A 25288-nucleotide genomic window follows, 5' to 3' on the forward strand; every position below is an offset into this window, starting at 1 on the left:
GAAAAAAAAAATCAATTTCATATTATAAGATTGTGGCTTTAAAAAACAAAAAACATTGAAAGTGCAGTTTTAAAAATTAAAATATGCAATTTGAACGTTACAAAATGGAAACAGTGACATTTGATAAAACGGAATTTTAAAAATAGAAAACAGAAAACTTATGGCTCTAATTATGGCCTTTTTTGAACCTGCTTCATATTAAAGCATCCATCCATCCACATATAATTTATTGTAGACCTGTATCAAAATAATTACCTGGCCAGTAATTTGCCTTGCGGCTTGGGAAGAACCAAGATAAGTATTGAAGTTATTTTGATATAATAAGGTGTTCTTCATGGCTTAGTGCACATCATTAAAGCCATTCTTGTGTTGAATTTGGCAGGTTGGTAAGGTTAACAGGTTACCAATATCTTATGCATGATATCAGGCTAAACAATGGGCTGTTCCACTTAAAATCCATACACCCCTTTGCAAGGAAGACATGACTTATATCTCCCATATATGGCTTATGAATTTCATATCGAGTTACCTGATGGATGACTTCATTTGAAATCTACACTCTCTGTGTGAGAGATAAGTTCATGTCTTCCATAGGGGTGTATGGTTTTCAACTGGAATAGCCCAATAAGGCCTATGCATGATATCAGTCTAAAATGGGCTATTCCAGTTAGAATCCACACACCCTCTACTTAAATCATCCACGTGGAGTGTGAATTTCAAATACCTGAATGAGTGACTCCATTTGAAATCCACACCCCCTGTGTAGGAGATTAATGCCATGTCGTCCATAGGGGTGTATGGATTTCAACTAGAATAGCCCAATATAGCCTTCATTTGGCATTGAGTTGGACTAGACAGTGGGATACCATTTTGATATGCATCAGTGACCGTGGTTTGTGGCATAGAGACACTATCAGTGATTCACTACAAATATGAAAATCTAAAACAAACCTCAGAAATCTTTTTGCATTAAAAATTAAAGAGAATAAGTATGCAAATATACCCAGCAAGTGATAAAGCTTGATAAGACCAAAAGCAAGTGAGGAGAAAAACTTGCACCCCCCTGCACCCTTCAGTGTGTCAGCTGATGGGTTTTTGTTCTTAATATATGCATAGACAAGGGTCACCGCCAGTTCACAACATCATAACAAGCAACCATCAAAAATGTAGAAATGTTCAATTATGACAAATCTAAATAAATTCTCATGGTTAAAACATGATTAATACCTATTAATTAAGTTCACTAGGTCAGTGGTGATATACATTTCATGGTTATGACATGAGTAACACCTATCAATTAAGTTCACCCGGTCATGGAGTGGCTTAGACTACAAAAGTACCTATAATTATTTATATTAAAACACCAAGGATGGTTATTTTATGCATGATACGATTGTAAACAAATTCTGAATGGTTGCCTCTAGAGGGCAGCATACACTCTGATTGGAGGACACATGGGGTGCACCTAGGGGTGTACCCTGAAGTGTATTTGGCATTATTTCTACCCACTATGATTATGGGTCTCAATTAACATGCTGTCAAATATACCCTCTATGGAAGACATGGCCTTAAACTTCTACAGAGGGAGTGTGAATTTCAAATGGAGTCGCCCATTCAGGAAACCAAGTTTAGAATTCACACTCCATCTGTGGAAGATGAAGACCATATCTTCCACAGAGGGTGTATGGATTTCAAATTAAATAGCCCAATGTATTCACCACAACCACTCAAATTTTGAATGTGGATTGTTAATTGTGACAAATAGCATTTTTCAGAGTTACCCACTTCAGTGGGAGGAAGTGCCCATAGGGTTAAAAAGGTTGACAAATCACGAATTAATAAACATTACATTTGCAATTGAGCTGTTCTTTATTGGCAGTGAAGCACTCATTTTACTCCTGTAGTAAATTTAACAAAAAAGAATTATTTCTGAGAAAGTAAGTTTTTTTTTTTTCGAAAAAAAAAATATAAAAATGAAAGTTTGTATTGCACTAAAACACATTTCACATAAACTTCCTAGCTCCTTAAGTTAGAAGTAATAAGTCCTTTAAGTTAATTTAGTTAATGTTGATACGGTACATTCTGTTAACTTCACATTAAAAGTAAATTTGGAGACACCTGTTTTATTTCCTACTAACTGCATCCGATGCTATATTTTTAGCACAGAACCCAGTGAGAACAGATTGTTATTATGAAGGACCGCTAGTCCGAAGAGTCTATATTCTAAAGGTTCATAATTTCGAAAGGTCATTACTCCAAATTTTTAACTGGGTTTGTTACCCCGAAGGCTTGTTACTCCGAAGGGTCATTACTTCGAAATTCTGAGTAATGACCCTTCGGAGCAATGAACCTTTGGAAATATGAACTTTCAGAATAACGACCCTTCGGAATAATCATGATAATGGTCCTTCCAAATAACAAATCATAACAGAACCCAGGAAACAGAAAATGTTTCACAGAAAACATTTAAATGCTGGATTATATAAAGGATAAAATAAGTAAAGTGAATAAAATGTTTTAAAAACATTTTTGAAAACTTGCTGCAAAACATTTTAACAAACTGCTATTTAAGTGTTGACAATATATTGTGGTGTGATCAACCAGAATCAGTCTGAAGTTGGACAAATTCAATTTTCAGTTTCTTGTAGGATTATAAAACAACATTTGCAAAGCTACATTTTGCAGAAAACTCCTTTGAATTTGGACAACCAGTTCAAAAGATATGAGCAGTTCAAAAGTTTCCAAAACAATAGGAAACAAAGGGAAATACTTCCTTTGTTTGGCTCTATCTCAAAATCAATTTCCAACTTCTGACTGATTTTGCTTGATCACATCACGTATCATTTGTAAAAATGTTTGAAAAAATATTTTACAATAACATTTTGACAACATTTGAAAATGCAGCTGTAGTATTTTTTCATATAAAACATTTTTCTAAAACGTTTTTACAGCCATTATATATCCCAACATTTAAATGTTATTAAAATGATTGACCAAAAGCAAAACATGTTTATAACATGCTTATAACATTTAAAAAATATTTTAGTATTTGCTGGGATAAAGCTGAACACAAAGAAATCATAAAAAGATCAAATAAACATTACTTCCCAAAAGTTCTAAAATAGTGCCACAAACAACCTAGACGTGACTTTTAAATGCCTCAAAGTATTTAACAATAAGTACATTGGCTGACGTAAAACATCTCTCCTATGAAGTGTGTTGGATTGCACCAAAATATGGGTGAGGTTGGTAACTGAGATACTGTAAAAATGGTAATTTTCGCACATGTAATTGTTGATTTTGAACTACATTGCTTGTTTTTAATTTCGCAAGTTTGAGTTTTCTTACATAGACCTATACAGTAAAAGAACATATTTGTGTGTTTTTATTTTTGTGGTAGCTGTGTTGCGCACGAAAATTAATGTACCGCAAAAATGTCTACTTTTACAGTATTCTAGAGATTTTGTTTAGGTCCAGAGAAGATATCTTACCCTTCCCATAATCCTTTGCAACATGATGCACCACCTCACTACAGCAAATGCAAATTACACTTCTATTACTTTGTACAAGTTCCTATAGTTTCATGTTGAGAATAGATTGGCTAAACATGGGTCGTTAGTCAAGAAATAAACATATTTTGCAAGATTTGGATGTGCTTTGTTCATTGAGGTACTTTTGTTCACTACCAATCCATGTTGCACTAGATAGCAAATCAGTATTGAAATGGAAGAAATGCATTGTGGGAAGTGTAAGATATATTCTCTGGTTTCGGCGTACAACAACAACAAAAAAAGGATGAAAAAACCCAAAGCAATGTACTTTTTCTTTCTTTTTGTTTTGCTTCATATTTTTTAAATATTGTATTGTTTTACTGCCAAATTTCTCTATTTTTTTTATACCATATAAACTTAGGATCACACATAATAACACCCTTTGATTGACTGAATTTTGAACACCAACCTCATGGGGACCAACTTCACAGATAACAATTTCTGACCTGAAGTCACCATAATACCCACAATGCTCCAGGTACATGATACACCCTAGACTAAATTCATCACTCCTCTGCTTTGCGTATGCATTTGTGTTTTAAGCTTCACTTCGTAGTGACGACTGTTTAACTTACAGTTCATATCATGGCAGACTTATGAAAATAACCTCTTGTCCGATTGACTAGGGGCACATGTGTATCGCGCCACTGTGATGATATCGCAATATCATCACTGATGCTGTATAATGAAAAGCAGAGCTTGCAAAACTTTCAAACCAGTCATTTGTGTGACTAATATCTTTACCAGTACAAAATAAAACCTAAATCATATTTTATATAACATCACATTCTCCTTGGTTTCTTCTTCTTGCCTTTACCAGTTCTTGAATTTGATTGGTCTGACTTGTTATTCTGTTGTTGTTTTTGTTTACCTTTCCATTTGTTGGGTCTGCCTTTCTTGAAATTCTTACCATGATCCTGTAATGAGTTACAAACACACATGCAATAGAAACATCAGTCATAAAATCAAGCCCTTGACTGTAAAACGCGGACCAGCCAAGTTGCATGCTACAGAGCCTGAAAAGAAGCTGACGTGAATTGCAAAATTTAATGCATGTATCGGAGCTGCTATTGGGTGCTAATGCTAACAGCGCATATGTTAGCACCCTAACTACGCGAGCAGCATCATGTACAATACGCGTTCTCGGTATTAATGACCGTGAGCTTGACAACAAGTTCTGAATAGACTGAATCTCCTAGTCTTACGTAGCAGCATATGACTATTTCGAGAAATTTCTCTTAATACAGTGGAAACTCGTTAATACGAGATCGCTTAATGCGAGAAACCGCTTACTACGAACAGAAACTTGTGGTCCCGATTTTCCCTATTATTTACTGTACAAAATAAACTGTTTAATACGAGGTAAATAATACAAAATCCGCATAATACGAGCACTTGCTGTCAGTCAAAGCTTTTGTTTTCTATTGTTTTTATGATGGATAAAACGAGCTAATTTCCAAAGGTAAATTTATGATGTAAATTATGTGAGAAGTTGACAAAATACTCGCTTGAGACATCACTTTAGCGGCAAATGAGGATTCCCTTTCCTATTTTTAGATGTTATAAAATCAAGTCATGACGAAATTTGCCATATAAGGCCAATTATTGCTGACGACATATCAGACTAGCCAATCGCAAATGCGGAAGTCCGCCCTTGGATCGAAAGTGGGAAACCCTTCAAGGCATGTTTACTAGCTGCTGGAAGTAGGGGAAATCCCGATATCACCGTATAATTGTTTTATTTGTTTACGATAATCAGCTTAAGAAAATCATCTGAATTTCATCAGAAAGCTATGAGAAAAATGCCTCTTACCGAAAATCAAAAACAATTATTAGCCTATCATACCGATTGAGGGAATTTCGAACTGTGACATTGCTCGGAGGCTGCAAATCTAGTGTAAAATAATGAAGACGGCTATGCAGACTCGACCAGTGAAGTTTTGCTTGTACATTTTGTACAGCCCACTCAGCCGACTTTAGGCTTAAACACATGCAGTCTTCCGACACATATTTTGTACCTGACTTTTAAAACGAACTCCGCTTATCATTGAGCTAAACATGCCGACCCAGCGATCTCAGATAACGAAGTTTCCACTGTATTTTCTTTTGTTTTCTTGGATGGACCTTTGTCAATTTTACTATATTTAATCAAATTAAGTTCATGTTGGTTCTGTCCATTTAAAGCAGAAATAACAAGGTAAAGTGAGAGAAACCCCACTGGCTATTTTGGTCATTTAATATGAAGTTTTTTGGTGGACTTGATATCTGAGATCATGTTTGAAATTGCCCTGTTGAGCTACAAACACAATAAATTTGACTGGAGTCCATTTAGGGACATGTGTAAACATTACAAATATATCATGGGGGGTTAAGTATGACTTGTAAATTCATCATCTTTGACTACACCTGAATAACAAATAAACAGTTGTGATAAAAAGTAATGACTCACTGTGTGTTTCCTTGGGTCATCTCCTCCATTTTCTTCCTCCTCGTCCTCCTCCTCTTCTTCTTCTAAAGGTCTTTTCTTCTGATCCTGCAAAATGAAGAGGACATTCAAGTTGAGAATTTTTACTGTTTAAATTGGGTGCCCCTTACGCATGATTCACACGCATTCACACCTAGTACATGTCCAGAATCACATAGTAAGTATTGCAGCTCCCATACATGTACAAATTTTTGGTACCAAGCGGTTTGTTTTCAGGCTCCATATTAGCTTGTATACAATAACCAGATTAGTCAAGCGCCTGCTAATTATAGCTTTATAAATAACAGTACAGTTACCTTTCCTTTCCTCCTTGTAGGCCTGGCATCACCTGCGGCATTAGTGCTATCAACTTCCATGTTTTCTACATCATCTTACCTTGTTTCCTTTCCTCCTAGTAGGCTTGGCATCACCTGCGGCATTAGTGGTATCAACTTCCATGTTTTCTACATCATCTTACCTTTGTTCCTTTCCTCCTTGTAGGCTTGGCATCACCTGCGGCATTAGTGCTATCAACTTCCATGTTTTCTACATCATCTTTCTCATCATCTTCTGCATCCATCTCAAAATCTTCAGCTATAAACAGAATTTCACAATGTCAGTAAAGGACTGTATACTATGGAATCAATGGTACAGGTTAATGACAAAGGTTAATAACAAAATATTTCCAGGAAATGAGAACTAAAGTTTCTGGCAAAGAAGAGGGGCAGTTGTTTACATTTTGAGAGCGTGCACAACGTAAACATGGAAGTGGGGTTCTGATTGGCTGATTCTCTTCTCTTAATCAAACATGTGTTATCACACTACAGTCTGTATCAAAATGATTGGTATCCATTAATTTTGATGTTTATTGAAATGCCACATACAACATTGGATACTCTTGAAATGTCCATAATGTATAGTTTATGACTTGTTAATCTACAAATTATTTGGATCTTATGGAATGATGTGGGACCGTAGTGGTCAGCGACAACCTGTAAAGTGTGCTGAGGCTTGTGGATCAACGTCTAGGCGTTGTGCCTGTGCGTAGCGCACTATAAATCACTGCGGCGTTTTTTGTTTTTTTTATGTTGAATTTTGATGTGTCAGACTCATCCATTATTAATGAAAACAGATGGGTACCAATCATTTTTATACAGTTTGTACAGAATCACTTCAGTATATCATTGTTGGGCAGGAAAAACCTCCTATGTGTTTGTGGCCCCTGAACATGTTTAAAACAAAAATGCCAACAGGTTACATGGGCGGTTTTCCTTTAAACATGTTCAGGACCCAACAACGATATGAAGATCAAATAATGAAATGTGTGTTCACTTCACACCAGGAAACCCACATCTTAATCGTCATCAAAACTTTATCAAATGAAGTGGTTTTCCTGGTGTGAAGGGGGTCCGAGTTGATATTAAATGTCTCCTCTTTCTTTCCAACACAATTAATAAGCCACATCTCACCTGGATATAAATCACTGAAACTGTCCACTGATTCTGCCTCACTCTCCTCCCCACTCTCCTCAGGATTAGTTGAGAACCGTTTCTCTTCTCCATCTGACTCTATCCCACCAAATCCAGCTGATCTTTTCTGCCTTGATGGAGGCACAAACTTGATTCCTAACCTCTGGCATTCCTCATCTGTAATAAATTATTACAAGTTGGGTCATTACATTTAAAATCCACACTACCACAGGGGGAGTATGTTTTTCAAATGTAATTGGTCAGAGTTCATCATTTTGAAACTAATACTCCCCCTGTATTATTGCTTTACCTATATATCTTCCACAGCTGGAGTGAGTATTTCAAATGGAAGTTACCCAACTGTCTATTCTTTCTGAAACTCATACTCCCTCTGTGAGATACTTTAGCTAAATCTTCCACAGGGGTAGTGTGGATTTCAATTGAAATAGCCCAATAAATCCTATTTGCATGTTTAATTGTTCGCTCCTTTGAAATTATGTTGCTTGTTTTTTAAATTCACAATTTTAAATTCAAAAAGTTTTCCTACATAGACCTATATAAAAGAACACAGGGTCAACATGTGACTCATTCCCCTTGATCATGTCACAATTGTGTATATGGCGTGAATTTTCAATTTTTATTAGTATTCTCCTAATTTATCAACCATTTTTAAACAATGTTAACCCCATGAGAACTACCTGCCGATTGGCCAAAAAGAATTTATAATTACATGTATTAATTGGACCAATCAGCAACATCGTTAGAATAATTTCACCATGCAAAAAAATTGGGGTGAATTATTTGCAAAGCTCTATTCTGATTGGTGATTAAAGTGAAGATAACATATAATTGACCAATCAGAGGCAATGTTAGATCAGCAGGTAGTGCTCAGGGGGTTTAAGGATTTGACTTCACATTGATTGCCTACCATACTACTTACATTTCTCTAGTGCTTTCTTATATCTTCTACCATTGACATGTTTTTCTACATGTGAAGGGACTCTGTTGAGATGTCTTACTGTTAGCTTGCAAAATAGTTGATGTCTGTTGGGGAAAATAAAATAATAACAACAACAGTTATAACAACAACAGTAAAAACAGTAAAACAAGGCCCTGAGACTGTAAAATTGAATGTCATGATAGGGATGGTTGTTGGTTCCACAGACCAAAGGAACCCAACTGTCAGTGGCGTAGCTAGGGGTTGTGGTGCCCTCCAGGGCTAAGGATACATAATGGCGTCCCTAATTCTTGAAACAATTGTGCGTTGAGTACGAGAAAATTTTTGATCAAATAGGGCCTACCACCAGAGCTGCCAACGTTGGAATATGTAAATGCAGAAGATTTCTGAAAAGTGTAAAAAAAAAGTTTGGATGTGGCTCTCTCGCGCCAAGGACAGCGGCCCTTGCTTGGGATCAGCCCTCCCGAAAGCTCCTGGATGTTAGCTTTTTGTGACCCTTAAAAATGCCTTGCCAAGGCTACCTAACATTTTTTTTTGCAAAAGGACAGGACAGTGGGCGTATAATTGATTTTGTTTTGATGCTCTGTAAATGCAGAAGATTTAGCCACATGGCTGCAAATGCAGAAGATTTAATATGTTTCGCAGAAGACAGAAGATTATCAGCAAATAAGGAAGTCTTCTGCAGAATCAAGAAGGGTTGGCAGCTCTGAACCACTAATTATTTTTTGTTATTAGGGGTATTACCCCTGCTCAATGTTGTGCCTATTTTTGCATTTTTTCTCAAAAATTATAGCACATTGGTGACAAGTAAGATATGTACGTATATTATAGGGGCAAGGACTACAACTACTGCACTGGAAATTTTATTTCAGCACAGACAACAGCTGTGGAGTTACAGTCAAAAATTAGGGAAAACCAATATTTGATCAATAAATCAATAACTACTTACCTTGAGTTGCTGAATTTTCAGTGCAGTAGTTGTAGTCCTTGCCCCTATAATATACATATCTTACTTGTCACCAATGCGCAATAATTTTTGAGAAAATTGCAAAAATAGGCACAAAATTGGCCAGGGGTGTAGTACCCCCTTAATGAAGTTGAATATAACCCTGCTCTTGTAATTATTTTAGTATGGTACACTGCTATGCAGACCTGTCTCATATTATAAAGTGGTACTGGTACTTACTCATGACTTTTCTTGTTACTCTGTACAATATGTGGTTCATATTTCTTGTAGTTAAATTCTTGCTGTGCCCTCAGTTTGGTGTACTTCTTACCCTCTATGTAACTCTTCAACGCATCTAGCTTGCATGGTATCTCATGTCCAGAAAGATCACATTTGATCTGAGAATGTTACGGAAACAAAGAAAAAAGAAACATAATATCAATAGAAAGTTAACATCTAGATTCAAGGTGGAACATAGCCTGTACACCAAAACTCAAAACAGAGATTCTATACAATGAGATGAGACACTTCGTACACACGACCTATATACCGATGTTGAGGACAGCAAAAATGTGATTCTTAATAAATTGAACCAATCACAGAACAGATTTTTGCCTAGTCTCTGACCAGACCGTATGTCTGGGCTGGCACAAACTGGTTGTGTAGGAGACCAGCACAGGTTTAATTTATAATATAACACGATAATTTATTAATTTATAAAGAATCACATAGTCTATTCAGTATAAGATGGCACATGACCACGTTCGTTTTCCACATAAACTGGCCTCAAAAAGAAACTTATAATTTTTCACAAGGTCATATCTTAAAATCCTAATCCATAAAAATGAACCAACATTACACACAGGATTATTTCAATACTCTACTCCAAACACATGTCAATAACCAAGCAGCTGTCCAACTGACACAACAGCAAAATGCACTGACAGTCAGAACTCTTTCCCCCTTGTTCCCCCCCCAGTAAAAACACAAAGTTACAAAAATTTCACCTTTTTGCGGCAATTTTGCGCAAAATTGGTTGATTTTGCCTCCACCCCTGAAATTCACTTTGCCCCCTCCCCGGAAAAAAATTCCTGGCGCGCCACTGATAGCATGCTTCTGTTGTTAGAGGTAAGAGAATCGTGGAATATGGGAGCTTCTTAGCCTTCACAGATTTTAAACAAAATATTTGGACAAATCAGAGGAATCAAATATGTTATAAGTTTTATAAATTTTATGTTAAAAATCATTAAAAAGGGTCTTTGATGAAAAAGAACATTCATGTTCCCCCTTAAGTTAATAATAATAATTCATGTTCATCCCTGTTTTTATAGATTTTTTTGTGTTCCCCCCTCAAATCTTGGGATCTTGGATTGGTAAACCTCCTATTCCTGGGGAATTTAAACTGGAGGTATGATGAGAGTGGGCTAATTTTTGAGGTGTGGTCACTGGTCGAGCAGTCATTTGTCATGGAATTCTATTCCCCCTGGCATAAATAACGACTCCTCCCTATGAGATCTGACCTGGCTGTTACATATTAAATGTAACTTCATCATCCAAAATTATTCCAAATTTTTGTCACAATTTTCAAATTTGAGGTGCGATCTCCACAGAGTACCAGAGACCAATATACACTCCTCAAAAGAATTAAGGATCAGTTGAAAATAATCAGCATTTAAAAAAACTTTGGATATGATCATATTATTGTTGAAAGTTGTGCTTGAACTTCAATCACTCATTACAAATATCCGCTATCACCCACATCTTGAGGGGAGGGGGGAAAATGGAGGCTAAAATTTCAATTTTGAACCCATTTTTCAAATGTCAGCACCATCAAGGTCAAGTCATATATGTGAGCCGCCACATCAAAACATACCTCTGGGGGCTTTTTTCAAAAGTGAGATTTCAACCTTATCAGAAAGTGTTAAAATCAAGCTTTAAAATGATACCTCATTAGTCATTACTGAATGTTTGCCATACACATCACAGGATGTGATAAAAGACAAGGTCCAAATTTTCTTTTATTTCCTTTATAATTTCATAGACATTTTACTTCATATCTTGAAACTATAAAAGCCCCGAAGAGGTATGTTTTGATGTGACGGTTCACATATTGAGATGGGTTTGTGTATGTGATGTGTGTTTGGGTCTATATGTACATCACATTAGTGGGTATAAGATGCCCTCAATGTATCCCCGGGGGTGGGGAAAGTTATTCATGCAACCGCACTAAAGATGATCTCCCGGCCCCCTCCTCACACATCTGAGGGTAGGGGTCATAATTGAGCTTCCTTACTAGTGCAACGTAATGCATAAATGAATACTCTATACGTTCTGTAGTTCTGTACCATTTAATGATCACGATTAAGACCCCTACCCTCAGAGAAACGAGGAGGGGGCCGGGTAGTCATCTTTTGTACGGTTACATTAATGACTTTCCCCACCCCCAGGGACACATAGAGAGCATCTTATACCCACTAATGTGACGTACATAGACCCACATACACGTCACATACACAAACCCACCCCGATATGTGACTTGACCATGACCATGGTGACGTTTGAAAAATGGCTTCAAAATCAAAATTTTGGCCTCCATTTCCCTCCCTCCCCCTCACGATGTGGGTGATGGCGGATATTTGTAACACCCTGTCTACACAAGGCGGTTCTCGAACCACGAGTCTCGCCTGCTTTCGCGATTACTTTTGGTAGAGGTAAATGAATTTGGTGGTTATCGGCTGGGCACGATTATCTGGCTGATGGTGACCGATACCCATTAAGTTTCATGCCCATGCAACAGGTTTTACTAATTTGACCTCAGATGACCCTGGTGACCCTGAAATGACCTTCCAAAAATTTGGCTTTAAATGTTGACTGTACCCACCGAATTTCATGCCTGTCTGAAAGTTTTTACTAATTTGACCTCAGATGACCCCTGGTGGCCTCGAAATGACCTTCCAAAAATTTGGCTTTAAATGTTGACTGTACCCACCAAGTTTCATGTCCGTACAACAGTTTTTACTAATTTGACCTCAGATGACCCCAGGTGACCTCGAAATGACGTTCCAAAAATTTGGCTTTAAATGTTGACTGTACCCACCAAGATTCATGCCCGACCAACAGTTTTTACTAATTTGACCTCAGATGACCCCTGGTGACCTCAAAATGACCTTCCAAAAATTTGGCTTTAAATGTTGACTGTACCCACTAAGTTTCATGCCCGTACAACAGTTTGTACTAAATTTGACCTCAAATGACCCCTGGTGACCTTGAAATGACCTTCCAAAAATTGGGCTTTAAATGTTGACCGTACCCACCAAGTTTCATGCCAAGACAACAGTTTTTACTCATTTGACCTCAGATGACCCCTAGTGACCTCGAAATGACCTTCCAAAAATTTGGCTTGAAAATGTTGACTGTACCCACCAAGTTTCATGCCCGCATACAACAGTTTTTACTAATTTGACCTCAGATGACCCCTGGTGACCTTGAAATGACCTTCCAAAAATTTGGCTTTAAATGTTGACTGTACCCACCAAGTTTCATGCCCGTATAACAGTTTTTACTAATTTGACCTCAGATGACCCCTGGTGACCTTGAAATGACCTTCCAAAAATTTGGCTTTAAATGTTGACTGTACCAACCAAGTTTCATGCCCATACGACAGTTTTTACTAATTTGACCTCAGATGACCCCTACATGACCTCAGTGACCTTGACGCACTAATATGTATTTTCAACCCTTTTCAACCCTTTGTATTGGAAAGGCTACAGGTATTGATGGGTTAAACTCCAGACTACTGAGGGTGGGGGCTGCTCAAATTACCAAGCCATTGACTCACATTATGAATATCACTATTTCCTCTGGCATTATACCAGCAGAATGGAAAACTGCCATTGTCACCCCTATTTACAAAGATGACCCTATTTACAAAGATGGCCCCCGTACAGATTGTGGCAACTATAGACCCATATCAGTTTTGCCAGTTGTATCTAAAATCCTCGAAAGAGCCATTCATCAACAGGTGTATAATCATTTACTTATAAATAATCTCCTCACAAATACCCAACCTGGCTTTCGCCCCCAGCACTCTACCCTTACAGCTGCTCTAGATGTCACTGACTACATTCTTGACAATATGGACCATGGTGAGCTGACTGGTGCCATATTTTTAGATTTGAAAAAGGCATTCGATACCGTCAACTATAATGTTCTCTTGTCCAAGTTAGAGCATTTGGGCATAAAGGGTAGAGCGCTGGACTGGTTTTCAAACTACTTGAGTAATAGGCAGCAAAGTACATTAAACTCAATAATGTTCAGTCTGACTTCAAACAAGTCACTGTTGGAGTCCCCCAGGGTTCAATCCTTGGTCCCCCTTATTTATCTCATTCATCAATGACTTGCCCAATGTTGTGTCTAAAGCCAAGACTGTTTTATATGCTGATGACACAGCAATCATGTTTCATGCAAAGACAGTATCCAATATTGAGGAGGTACTTAATAAGGAGCTTTCAAGTGTAGCAAATTGGATGGAAAATAATAAGCTTACTGTGAATGCCTCTAAAACCAAAGTCATGTTGTTTGGCTCTCACCACAAATTAAAAAGATGCTCAACTCAATATATCCCTCAATCAGGTCATGTTGGAGCAGGTCCAAGTTTTCAAATATCTTTGTCTATTTTTCGATCCTCACCTAAAATGGAAAGCTCACATTGACAAAACTGCTTCCAAAATTTCTCAAAGACTTGGTATTTTAAAACGTATTAGGCAATACATTGACCAGGATACCATGGCATGAACATGCTTTATAATGCTATTGTACTACCTCATATTGACTATTGCTGCCCAATTTGGTCTACTGCTGCTGATAAGCATGTTAATAAAATCCAAATCCTCCAAAATCATGTTGCTAGAGTAACATTAAGGTGTAAAGTACGGGACAAACATGTTAGTGCAATATACGATGAACTGAAATGGATGACTGTAAGACAACGTGCTGACTATTTTACTTTAACTCTTATTTACAGATGTGTACATGGCCTTGCCCCGGATTATCTGGCGCATAACATCGTTAATAGCATGAAAACCCACAGTTATGGTACAAGATCCATGAGTTCAAATAACATCTATATTGGACGCAGCAGAACTGACTGGGGAAGGCGTACTTTCAGGAAACACGGGGCAGGACTGTGGAATCATCTTCCTTGCCATATCAAACATTCAACCAGTATACAGGTATTTAAAAAGAACTTGAATGCCTTTATACTTGACTCAGGTTCATGAATTTTCATTTATTTTTAAATAATTATTTTTATTTGTTTTTTAATCTACAGTAAAACCTCATTATAACGAAATCTGATACAAGAAAAACCCTGTTATAAAGAAGTATTTTTCCAGAACCAAGATACATAATTCTTTTGTTATTCATTGTTTTTACAACCCTGATATAACGAAATTTGGATATAAAGAAGTAATTTCTCTGTCCCTGACAACTTCGTTATAATGAGTTTCCACTGTATTTATTTATTTTCCTTGGGTGGGGGGTGTGTGTGGGGGGGCTGAGTGAACAGGTGATGTCTGTATGGGCGTGCGTATATATGCGGAGGTATGAAGGACTTGTGTGCATTTTTTGGGTGAGTGTTGAGCCTTGGTTGTGTATGATGAACGTTAGTGGGGTGTCAATGAAGGTGTGTCAGGTATGTCGTGGGGTGTGTATAGCAAAGTGTTGTGTTTGTGTGCGGATATTGTATGTTTTTTGGCTTCGTGTGTTGTGACAGGGGTGTGTATTTGGTGCTCTGAGGGGGGGTGTGGGTGTGTGTAATGTGTGTGGTAGGTGTATATTTGGTGCTCCGTTGTCTTGGGGTTGGAGAGGTTGGTATGTGTCAGGGTGCTTGTGTATTTTATCGGGTATGAAGTGAAGAGTGATTGTATCTGTTTTATTTTTTGTCTGGGTGCTATAATATATTTTTGTTAAATGATTTGTGTATTGGTGTATGATATTTGTATCCCTTTGGTGCTACTTAATTTGTTATGTGCTTTAAAAAAAATACTATATCTTTTAATGCCTATTTATAATGTATTTATAATGTAACTTTGTAACCTTATTTGTACAGTTTGTATTTTGTTGATGTCATGTACAGAGGGCCCTTGTGTAAAGCAGTGCTGGATCACTGATCTTGGCTACCCTCTTTAAAAATAAACCTCATTGCTCCATTTTTTCAAATATTTTTACCCGATGACCCTTTTTTTTAAAATCTTATACTCAATGACCCCCTTTTTTCAAAATATTATACCCAATGACACCCTTTTTTTATTTTGTTTGTACCCAATGACCCCCTTTTTTAAATGACGCTTTGTACCTGATAGGCCCCTACTTCATGACGCCGGTAGGCACATACCCGTCACTTCTAAAGTGTGTCCCTCCCCCAGGGACTATATTATAATAGATAGTGGCCAGCACATTTAAAGGACTGATTACTCACTACAATCTTCACTCTTAAACTGTGTTTTTCTGAATGTGCTGATCATGTTGATTGCTAGTCAGAAACTCCTGCGAAGCTATGGACATGGCATCTTACCTACTCCATTCTATAACAGTCTGCCCAGTTCCTTGTGTGTTTTCTCTTCAATCATTTTGTTGAATGTAATTTTATGAATCAAATAAAAAAGATAGAAAGTGACTTCACATAAGTTATTAAATTAATAAAGTAAGACAATTTATTTATCTATAAGTGCATGTCAAATGGGGTACATTGTTCAATACTATAGGCCTACATGAATAAATTATGCCCATATTATAGCTAGGCCCTAAAAACTTTATTTTGTATCGGATTTTTCCGTTGAAAAGACAAAACTGATGTTTATGATAGCAACCATTTCATCAATAACATTTTGAGTCATTTTTATCCATAAAACGACACAGGATATGATAGATAACTACTTTCACATCAATAGGGTCCATATGATCACAGGTTGTTGAGAATCTGTGATATGATGAAGATTTTGATTCTATAGATCTGTTATCAACATGATATCACGCTGTTCAGTGGTCAAGGAGTAAGGACCCCGGTCAAGGACACTGATATGACATCATAGGTGATGTAATTTTCTTCTGCTGACCATATGATGCTGTATATTAACTATTATTGTTACATTTAGGCCTATACCTAGAACTTTAATTAGAACATAATTAGTTCAAACATAACTTTGGTAATACTCACTCGTTTTCATTCGTTGAAACGGCAAAACATACTTACTTTTCCTTACAAATCGAATAACAATAATTTTAAAACATTCCACCTCAGAGAGGGGTTGTCACCCATATACTGATATACCAGGCACTGAAAAAGTGCTACTCACCTTGAGTAAATGTTTACATAACTAATTGGGTTTAGTGACTGGGTAGATGTGTGATAAATGAGTGAGATGTTTGTTCATAGTCAGGGTTGCCAACCAACAATTTGGTAGCCCAAATTGGGAGAATTTGAGACACTATTTGCTCATGGCTCGTGCACAGAAGTAAGGGCCTACACAGCACGAGCCCAATTGGTGCTTTATCTATTAACTTGCAGAATGTAAGGCACAGCAACACTGAAAAGCAAACATTGTAGCCGCACTGAAACAGTAAAGTTCAACATCTCTTTTACAAATTTGCACGATCAAGGAGTTTGTACAGTGTTTGTAATATGAAAAGCACCACAAACAGTCTGCATAGGAGACTATTCCATGAAATTTGGTAAAACTTTTTGTAAGAAAATGCTCCAAAAATGATACTTTCTCAAATTTCTGTCCGAATTTTCTTAGCTAAATAAGTAACAATCATGAACGATCATGCAAAGATCGCCGCCAAAAATTACCAGATCCATTGCTCAAACGATGTAGCAAGAGAAAGAAAAAAACATACAGAAAAATGGATCATGCCTAGAGTTCATTGCTTACGCAATGAGCTAATAAAACTAAGACCCAAATGTCTACAAAACTAAGACTTATAAAACTAAGACCCTGTCTACAAAACTAAGACCTAGAAAACTAAGACCCTGTCTACAAAACTAAGACCTGTAAAACTCAAAAATTGGTGCTGCATGATTTAATTATTTGTCATGATTTTAATTATATGGCATTTTCCTCTATGATGTTGAGATTTTTCACTGAAACTAGGGATACATCTAGTAGGGATTTTACGTTTACAATATTACATTCGCATGGACGGTAATTTTTTGCGGGCTCGCCACGATTCTAGCGAGTAGATTTCTTGCAATATTTGGCTATTTACCATCCAATTTATATCCTTCAATGTACCTGTATATCTTTTACATATCCAGCGCGATCAAAAAAAGTTTCTTGATGTTTCTGATCGTCACGATGAAACACTTTTTAAGGACACGATTTTCTCAGTTTTCCCAGCCATTTTGTTTACCCGTTGTTATCGACGTGACCCTAAAGTAACTGATTAGTCTCGACCCCAGAGTGCAACATGGCTGTATCGCGAACATGACTTGACGACAGAAACCGGCTGTAAATGAGATGGGTCATCTCGTGACTTGCATTGTTTCATCGCTGAACACGCTTGTCGAACGTAGGGGGGTCGATGGCTTGAAAATTATCTTTTAAGTACCGGTATCAGAAATTCCAAGTTTAATTTACTTGGATACATGGAATAAGATAACTATGATTTGGAGATCAGATATGTGAGTACCAATTTCATATAAATTGACTGAATTGCAAAAAATATTGTTGAAATGTTTGAGCTGTGCAAAACGTTGTACAAACGGCGTACACGAGACTGGCAAGCGAGTCTAGGATACATCTTAAAAATTTCTGGTGAAATGGTATTAAAAACCCCACTTTAAAATACATGCATGTAGCTTGACAAAATTGAACATTCCAGTACAATCACATTCTATGGTACAATGCGCTTTTTGAAAGAAAGTGAAACCACCTGTTTAGGTGCTAATTGACAAGCAAGAGGCGATCTGCTGTTGCCGAGTAGTTACAACAAGTCATACCTAGAATATTTTCTCAATTTGAATTTTATCCTTTCTAGGTATGACCTAGTCCCTAGTTAAATTTGTGTAACTTCATGTTAAGGGGGTACTACACCTACACCCCTGGGCAATTTTGTGCCTATTTTTGCATTTTTCTCAAAAATTATAGCACATTGAAGACAAGATAGATATGTGGGCAATTCCGCGGTAACGGAATTACAATTCAGAGAATTTTTGGCCCCAGTTTTAAATGCTGTGGCTTAGTATTATGGTCAAACTGAATATGAAAACTTTTATCAGGTCAGATAATACCTCTGCTATCATATAGAAATAAAAATTTCGAAACTTCCTGCATGTGGAAAGATCCAAGACCCAAAGAGTACTGGTAACGGAATTACGGCACAAATTTGGGTCTTATTTTTCCCTTGACTTTCAAAAGGTATTGGCCTCGGGTTGATCTTGATTTTTATTACCTATGGTGTCAACTATAACCTGGCATGAATTGTTTCGGCTATATTTTATGGATATTCCAGTACTAGACCTTTTCCCAAAAAAGGCAGCGGTAACGGAATTACGAACAAGGCGGTTCTCGAACCACGAGTCTCGCCTGCTTTCGCGATCGCCTGCTTTTACGATTACTTTTGGTAGAAGTAAATGAACCTGCAACAACCCATGGTGATTTGCCTGTTCAATTTGAGCTTGATTGAGCTTTGATGATCCCAAAATGACCTTCCAAAAATTGGCTCTAAATGTTGACTGTACCCACCAAGTTTCATGCCCATACAACAGTTTTTAGTAATTTGACCTCAGATGACCCCTGGGTGACCCTGAAATGCCCTTCCAAAAATTTGACTCTTAATGTTGACAGTGACCACTTAGTGTCATGCCCATACAACAGTTTTTAGTAATGTGACCTCAGATGACCCTGAGTGACCTTGGATGACCCTGAAATGACTTTCAAAAAAACATGACTCTAAATGTTGACTGTACCCACCAATTTTCATGCCCATACGACAGTTTTTAGTAATTTGACCTCAGAGACCTCTGGGTGACCCCTGGGTGACCCCGAAATGCCCTTCCAAAAATTTGACTCTTAATGTTGACTGTAACCACTAAGTGTCATGCCCATACGACAGTTTTTAGTAATTTGACCTCAGATGACCCCTGGGTGACCTTGGATGACCCCTAAATTACCTTCTGAAACTTTGACTCTAAATGTTGACTGTACCCACCAAGTTTCATGCCCATATGGCAGTTTTTAGTAATGTGACCTCAGATGACCCCTGTGTGACCTTGGATGGCCCAGAAATTACCTTCCGAAACTTTGACTCTAAATGTTCACTGTACCCACCAAGTTTCATGCCCATATGACAGTTTTAGTAATTTGACCTCAGATGACCCTTGGGTGACCTCGGATGAACCTGAAATAACCTTCTGAAAATTTTACTCCAAATGTTGACTGTACCCACCAAGTTTCATGCCCATACGACAGTTTTAGTAATTTGACCTCAGATGCGCGATGGGTGACCTCGGATGACGCCGAAATAATCTTCCGAACATTTTACTCTAAATGTTGACTGTACCCACCAAGTTTCATGCCCATACGACAGTTTTTAGTATTTTGACCTCAGATGACCCCTGCGAACCTTCGGATGGCCCCGAAAGAATCTTCGGAACATTTGACTCTCAATGTAGATTGTACCCACCAAGTTTCATGCCCATACGACAGTTTTAGTAATTTGACCTTAGATGACCCCTGGGTGACCTCGGATGACCCCAAAAGAATCTTCCGAACATTTTACTCTAAATGTTGATTGTAACCACCAAGTTTCATGCCCATACGACAGTTTTAGTAATTTGACCTCAGATGACCCCCCAACTAGCACCCCAACAGAGACATTTTTGACATAAAACCCGTTTTAGACATTTTTTTGAAAAATGCTTCCTTCACCCTAAAAAGGTGCTTAAAAATGTTCAGTTTCCTATCCTTTTGTACATGAGAGACATTCTTGAAGTCTTTTTTGGCCTAATAACTTGGCCTACATGACCGAAATTGATATATAATGCACAATATAAAAACATTATTTCATTAATTGTTGACCCCCCCAAATTCGAGTGTGTGGGAGGGGCCACATGGGGGGGGGTGCTAGTGAACATTTGACTCGATGTAGCACCCCAACAGAGACATTTTTGACATAAAACCCGTTTTAGACATTTTTTGAAAAAATGCTTCCTTCACCCTAAAAAGGTGCTTTTAAATTTTCAGTTTCCTATACTTTTGTACATGAGAGACATTCTTCAAAGTCTTTTTTTGGCCTAATGACTTGGCCTACATGACCGAAATTGATATATGTAATGCGCAATATAAAAACAATATTTCATTAAATTTTTGACCCCCCCAACTTTGAGTGTGTGGGAGGGGCCACATGGGGGGGTACTAATGTGCATCCTCTCGTCATACTACCCCCTACCACATTATGTTGACTGTACCCACCAAGCATCGTGCCCATACGACAGTTTTAGTCATTTGACCTCAGATGACCCCTGGATGACCTTGGGTGACCTTGACGCACTAACCAATACAAACTTGTTCTGTCTGGGGTGAAGATGCACCCACCCACCAAGTTTGAAGAACGTATGCGACCTCTAGTCTCCGAGAAAATAGGTTTTGCATTTTATGCATAAATTATGCAAATTAGGTACTTAATTACCATATTTTGCGCTGAAAATCGAATCGGGTTGAGATCCTCTGGTCATACTACCCCCTACCACGTTTCATCATCATAGGGCTTAGGGATCTTACGAATCCCCAGATACAGCTCCACAAGGCGGATTTCTTCAGATTTCCAACCATATTTGTAGAATCGTTCCGCATAAATTATGCAAATTAACAACTAAATGCGCATACTTTTCAGCGAAAAACTAATCAGGTGATCAGCAGATGTGTATCATAGCTGACACCAGGTTTCGCTACCATGCGCCCGACGGATCTTGAGATAGTCTGTCCACAAACTCCGCTATCAATTTGCGCTGATTTTCGCATAAATTATGCAAATTAGCTATGTTAATTTGCATATTTTTCACCGAAAACATACGGTTACGGAGCAAACTTGGATACCCTTCCTCCCACCAAGAAGCGTCACCGGAAGTCTTACGGGACCCCAGAGACAGCTCCGGACGGACACACATACATCCACACACACACATCCACACGGACGGACGGACAGACAGAAATAGTGATTACTAAGTCCCATCCTGAACAAAGTTCAGGCGAGACAAAAATGGTAACGGAATTACGTCTCTGAAATATACCACAATAAATAACATTTCTTAAACATCAGATTGTCAGAAATGGCTTTGTTAACACTTCACAAGTTCCCAACTTTAATATCAACCATAATACATTTTTTGTACAAGTCACCTGTATTTCAAATTTGGTCATGTGACTTCTGTAGATACGATAAAAACTATATCAATAATGGAAAATACAATATTTCACATATAAATTGTACCCTAAAATGTAATTAACCACTTTCATTGAATTCCTTGACCTCAAAAACATAGAAAACAGCACCAAAATCAGTAGAATAGGACATAGAAAAAAAAAGTTACATAGACATTCAACGCAAAATGGTAATTGTCAGACCCCCCCCCATAGACCCCCCTTTCCAAATTGTTTTTGGGCTGCATCAACTCATTTTTTGGCCAATTTCAATGAAAATGGTGTCAAAATGCTCAGGAGATCCTACTGCACCAAATAAGCTGGAGCCCCAAGGAATTTAAAACATCATCCTTTTTTTTAACCCTTATACAGCCCATCCATAATTGATTTACTAAATTTGTTGATTAGAAAACAACATAAAATTTCAAAGTACTGGTGAGTGGTGACCATATACAAGTCAATCTTTGTTTGTATGGTGTCAACTAAACCCGGGAAGGATTTTGTTGGGTTACATTTTTATGGATACTTCCATGGTCGACCTTTTCCCCCCAAAACGGCAGCGGTAACGGAATTACGAAAATGGTAACGGAATTACATTTTCAGACATTTACCTGGAAAAATGGATGTGTTAACACTTCAAATGTTACCAACTTTAATATCAACCATAATACAAATCCTGTTTGTCAAATTAAAAACTATTAGGGGGATATACCTCCTAAAAATTGCTTATTTGGAAAACGACATGACACTGTTCTTTTAAATAAAATGGTATATGATGCCAATATGCATATCAGTTGTTGTTTGTATGGTGTCAATTATATCCTGGCAGGATTTTAGGGGGTTATGTAGAGGATGTTTAAAGACATTCCCATGACCCAATGGGGTTTCTGACCTTGGTATGTCTGGTTTTTGTACACATGTGGCAAGTTGACCATACTTTGCATTGGGATTGTGTGCAAATATCTGATGTTTTCATCCTATTATTTAACATTGAAAACATCGAGACTTAGGAATAAAATTAATGCAGTGGGACAATATGAATGTTTCCTGTAAGAAAATCAAATATCAGTCCTAAGTCTCAACTATTAGCTCGTTGGCTGCAGTTTTAAAATGACCATTTTGTGTGTGTGGCAATGGGGACTTTGCCTCTACAATTAGGTTATATTGGTCAAATTTCCCAATCATAGTGCATTGTAGGAATGCCTTTGGGGTTATGTGTTCATGTGTACTCCATACACAACCTTATAGTTCTAATAATAGGCAGCGGTAACGGAATTACAAAAATGAAAATGGAGTTACATCCTTGTAAGTTTACCTGGAAAAATCACAATTCTTGAACATCAGATTATCAGATATGGTTGTTTTAACACTTCAATGTTAATACCAACCAAAATAGAAGTCCCCTGTATGTATGGTAAACTGAAAACTATTGGGAGGATATACCTTAGTACTAACAAATTTTGTTTATGTGGGAAAACAATATAAAATTTCATGGTAATTAATGGGAGTGGGCAACATTCATGTATAATTGTAAGTCAATCTTTGTTTTTATGGTCACTGGTTTCAAACTCTGTAGTCCTGGCTCAGTTTATGGGATAAAGCATCCTATAAATCCTTTACTTGATCAAACTGTAGCCTCCGGCAATCAGGTTGTAATTATGTAATTCCGTTACCAATGTAATTCCGTTACCAATGTTTTAATAGGAATACATTGAACTATTTCAGAAATTGGTGTTTTAGGCTTTAAGTAGACTGATGAAGGAAGAGAATTTACAATTACAGAATAATTCAGCAAGAAATAAGCTCATGAGGAAAACTTCTTTCATATTTCGGTAACGGAATTACAACAAAAAATGGGCAGATTTGGCAATTCTCTCCTGCAAATACCATAACCACTTGTACAAAGTGCTTTACCAAAGAAGATCCCAGGGTTAAAACATGTAAAAGTAGAATAGAAAGTATACATAAGAATAAGTTTTTGATTCAAGGATTTATTGAATTTTGTATAATTTATCCAAGGGTCCTTAAGTCAAGCCAAAAAAATGTTCAAATTTCAAATCGGATTTTTAGGAAAACCACTTTAGTTATTCCAAAACGGTTTTCTGTTCCTTACAATTTATGAATTTGTCCACACAGGAAATGTAATTTCATAGAGGTTTGATAAACTTTAAATGTTGCTGTTTTTGCCATCTCTCATACGGAATTGCCCATGTACGGGCAAGGACTGCAACTACTACACTGAAAATTCAGCAACTCAAAGCAAGTAGTTATTGATTTATTGATCAAATATTGGTTTTCCCTCATTTTTTACTGTAACTCCACACCTGTTGTCTGTGCTGAAATAAAATTTCCAGGGCAGTCCTTGTTGGTATCTCCTACTTTTCTTCAATTCGCTTTCAAATTTCATTTGGAAGTAATAATCAGTTAAAATCAATGAAGAAATTTCTCGCCAATACATTCCTACGGCTTTAGAAAATTAAGCAAGTAGTTGACCTTTTGACCTGATCGGTGCTACGCATGCGATATGTGCAAAGAACTTATTACTACAATATTATTTAATATGTGGAGTCGGCTGATTGAATGAGGCAGTGAAAATGTACTGATTTTGTGATGAAAAGTACAGGAACTTGTATAATAAATATTACGACAAATGGGCAATTATTAATGTGTTAAAAAGGTCCCGGTACTGATATAATATTGGATGGCTGAGCGTGATACCATAACATATCGGATGAGTCATAAAAATATCGGACAAGCCAACGGCGAGTTCGATATTTGTATGACTAATCCGATATGTTATGGTATCATGCTAAATAAGCCATCCAATATTATCATTATTAGGTTTTCTTAACTCCTATATAATAACCCTGAAAACATAATGTAAAATATCGCACTGCTACAAAAAAATGTATTCAATTGCGTGGTGCATTGGGGTTACATGTATTGTATACGTAAAATGCCTATACGATGATACCACCCAATATAAAAATCATCGTATAGATCCCTGTACTAGTTGCCGAGTGGAAATTTATGAATGAACTGTGCATGTGGCGTGCGCCGTACGCGTTGTTAGCTCCGAATTTGCAACATGATCTGGTAGTCGCGCTCGTCAAAGGTTTACTGCAAAATAGTATAACCCTAACTGATCAAAAGGGTAAAAACCCATATTAATAACCAAGTCTCACAAAATCTCACTAAATGTCTATCTGCAAAGCGAACGTGACCGTGGCGGTAGTAGAGCCATCATATCATGCCATCATGAAGCAAGGTAAGCTTAACCGGAAAATTCAGACAAAAAGCGACTCTAAATCATATATCACAGAAGTCACAGACATAAAATCATCGATTATAAATGACCCTACCTTTTTGCTTTCTTTGCAATATTTCAGAGACGGGTGTTTCTTTAAATATGTTTGTATTTCTCCAGAAACTTCGGCTCCCAATTTGTCCACATGGTCTCCAATGCTCGCCATGTTTA

General features: G+C 37.3%; 1 protein-coding gene across 3 annotated transcripts; it reads right to left on the minus strand.

The window, feature by feature from the left end:
* Positions 1-1999: 1999 nt before the first annotated feature.
* Positions 2000-25288, minus strand: LOC140139891 (surfeit locus protein 2-like). Of its 3 annotated transcripts, none has more exons than XM_072161655.1 (8): positions 25173-25288; positions 9629-9786; positions 8425-8528; positions 7485-7661; positions 6529-6609; positions 6333-6364; positions 6001-6084; positions 2000-4468 (listed from the first exon to the last, which is right to left on the minus strand). In XM_072161655.1, the coding sequence occupies exons 1-8, from the start codon at positions 25281-25283 to the stop codon at positions 4334-4336; spliced, it is 882 nt and encodes a 293-aa protein (XP_072017756.1). In that variant the 5' UTR covers positions 25284-25288; the 3' UTR covers positions 2000-4333. The 3 variants fall into 3 exon arrangements, with proteins under 3 accessions (XP_072017756.1, XP_072017755.1, XP_072017754.1); XM_072161654.1 differs by lacking the exon at positions 6333-6364 and adding an exon at positions 6412-6446; XM_072161653.1 differs by lacking the exon at positions 6333-6364 and having other exon boundaries at positions 6494-6609.

Source organism: Amphiura filiformis, chromosome 18 (genome assembly GCF_039555335.1).
Source record: "Amphiura filiformis chromosome 18, Afil_fr2py, whole genome shotgun sequence".
In the NCBI taxonomy this organism is placed as follows: Eukaryota; Metazoa; Echinodermata; class Ophiuroidea; order Amphilepidida; family Amphiuridae; genus Amphiura; species Amphiura filiformis.

What these genes read in the sequence shown, in the direction of transcription:
- LOC140139891 (XM_072161654.1), bottom strand. Translation starts at nt 25,283, where the DNA reads ATGGCGAGCATTGGAGACCATGTGGACAAATTGGGAGCCGAAGTTTCT. An exon ending in AGTAACAAGAAAAGTCATGA is followed by an intron (nt 8,529 to 9,628) that starts GTAAGTACCAGT and finishes TTTCCCCAACAG; the next exon opens with ACATCAACTATTTTGCAAGC. An exon ending in TAAGAAAGCACTAGAGAAAT is followed by an intron (nt 7,662 to 8,424) that starts GTAAGTAGTATG and finishes AATTTATTACAG; the next exon opens with ATGAGGAATGCCAGAGGTTA.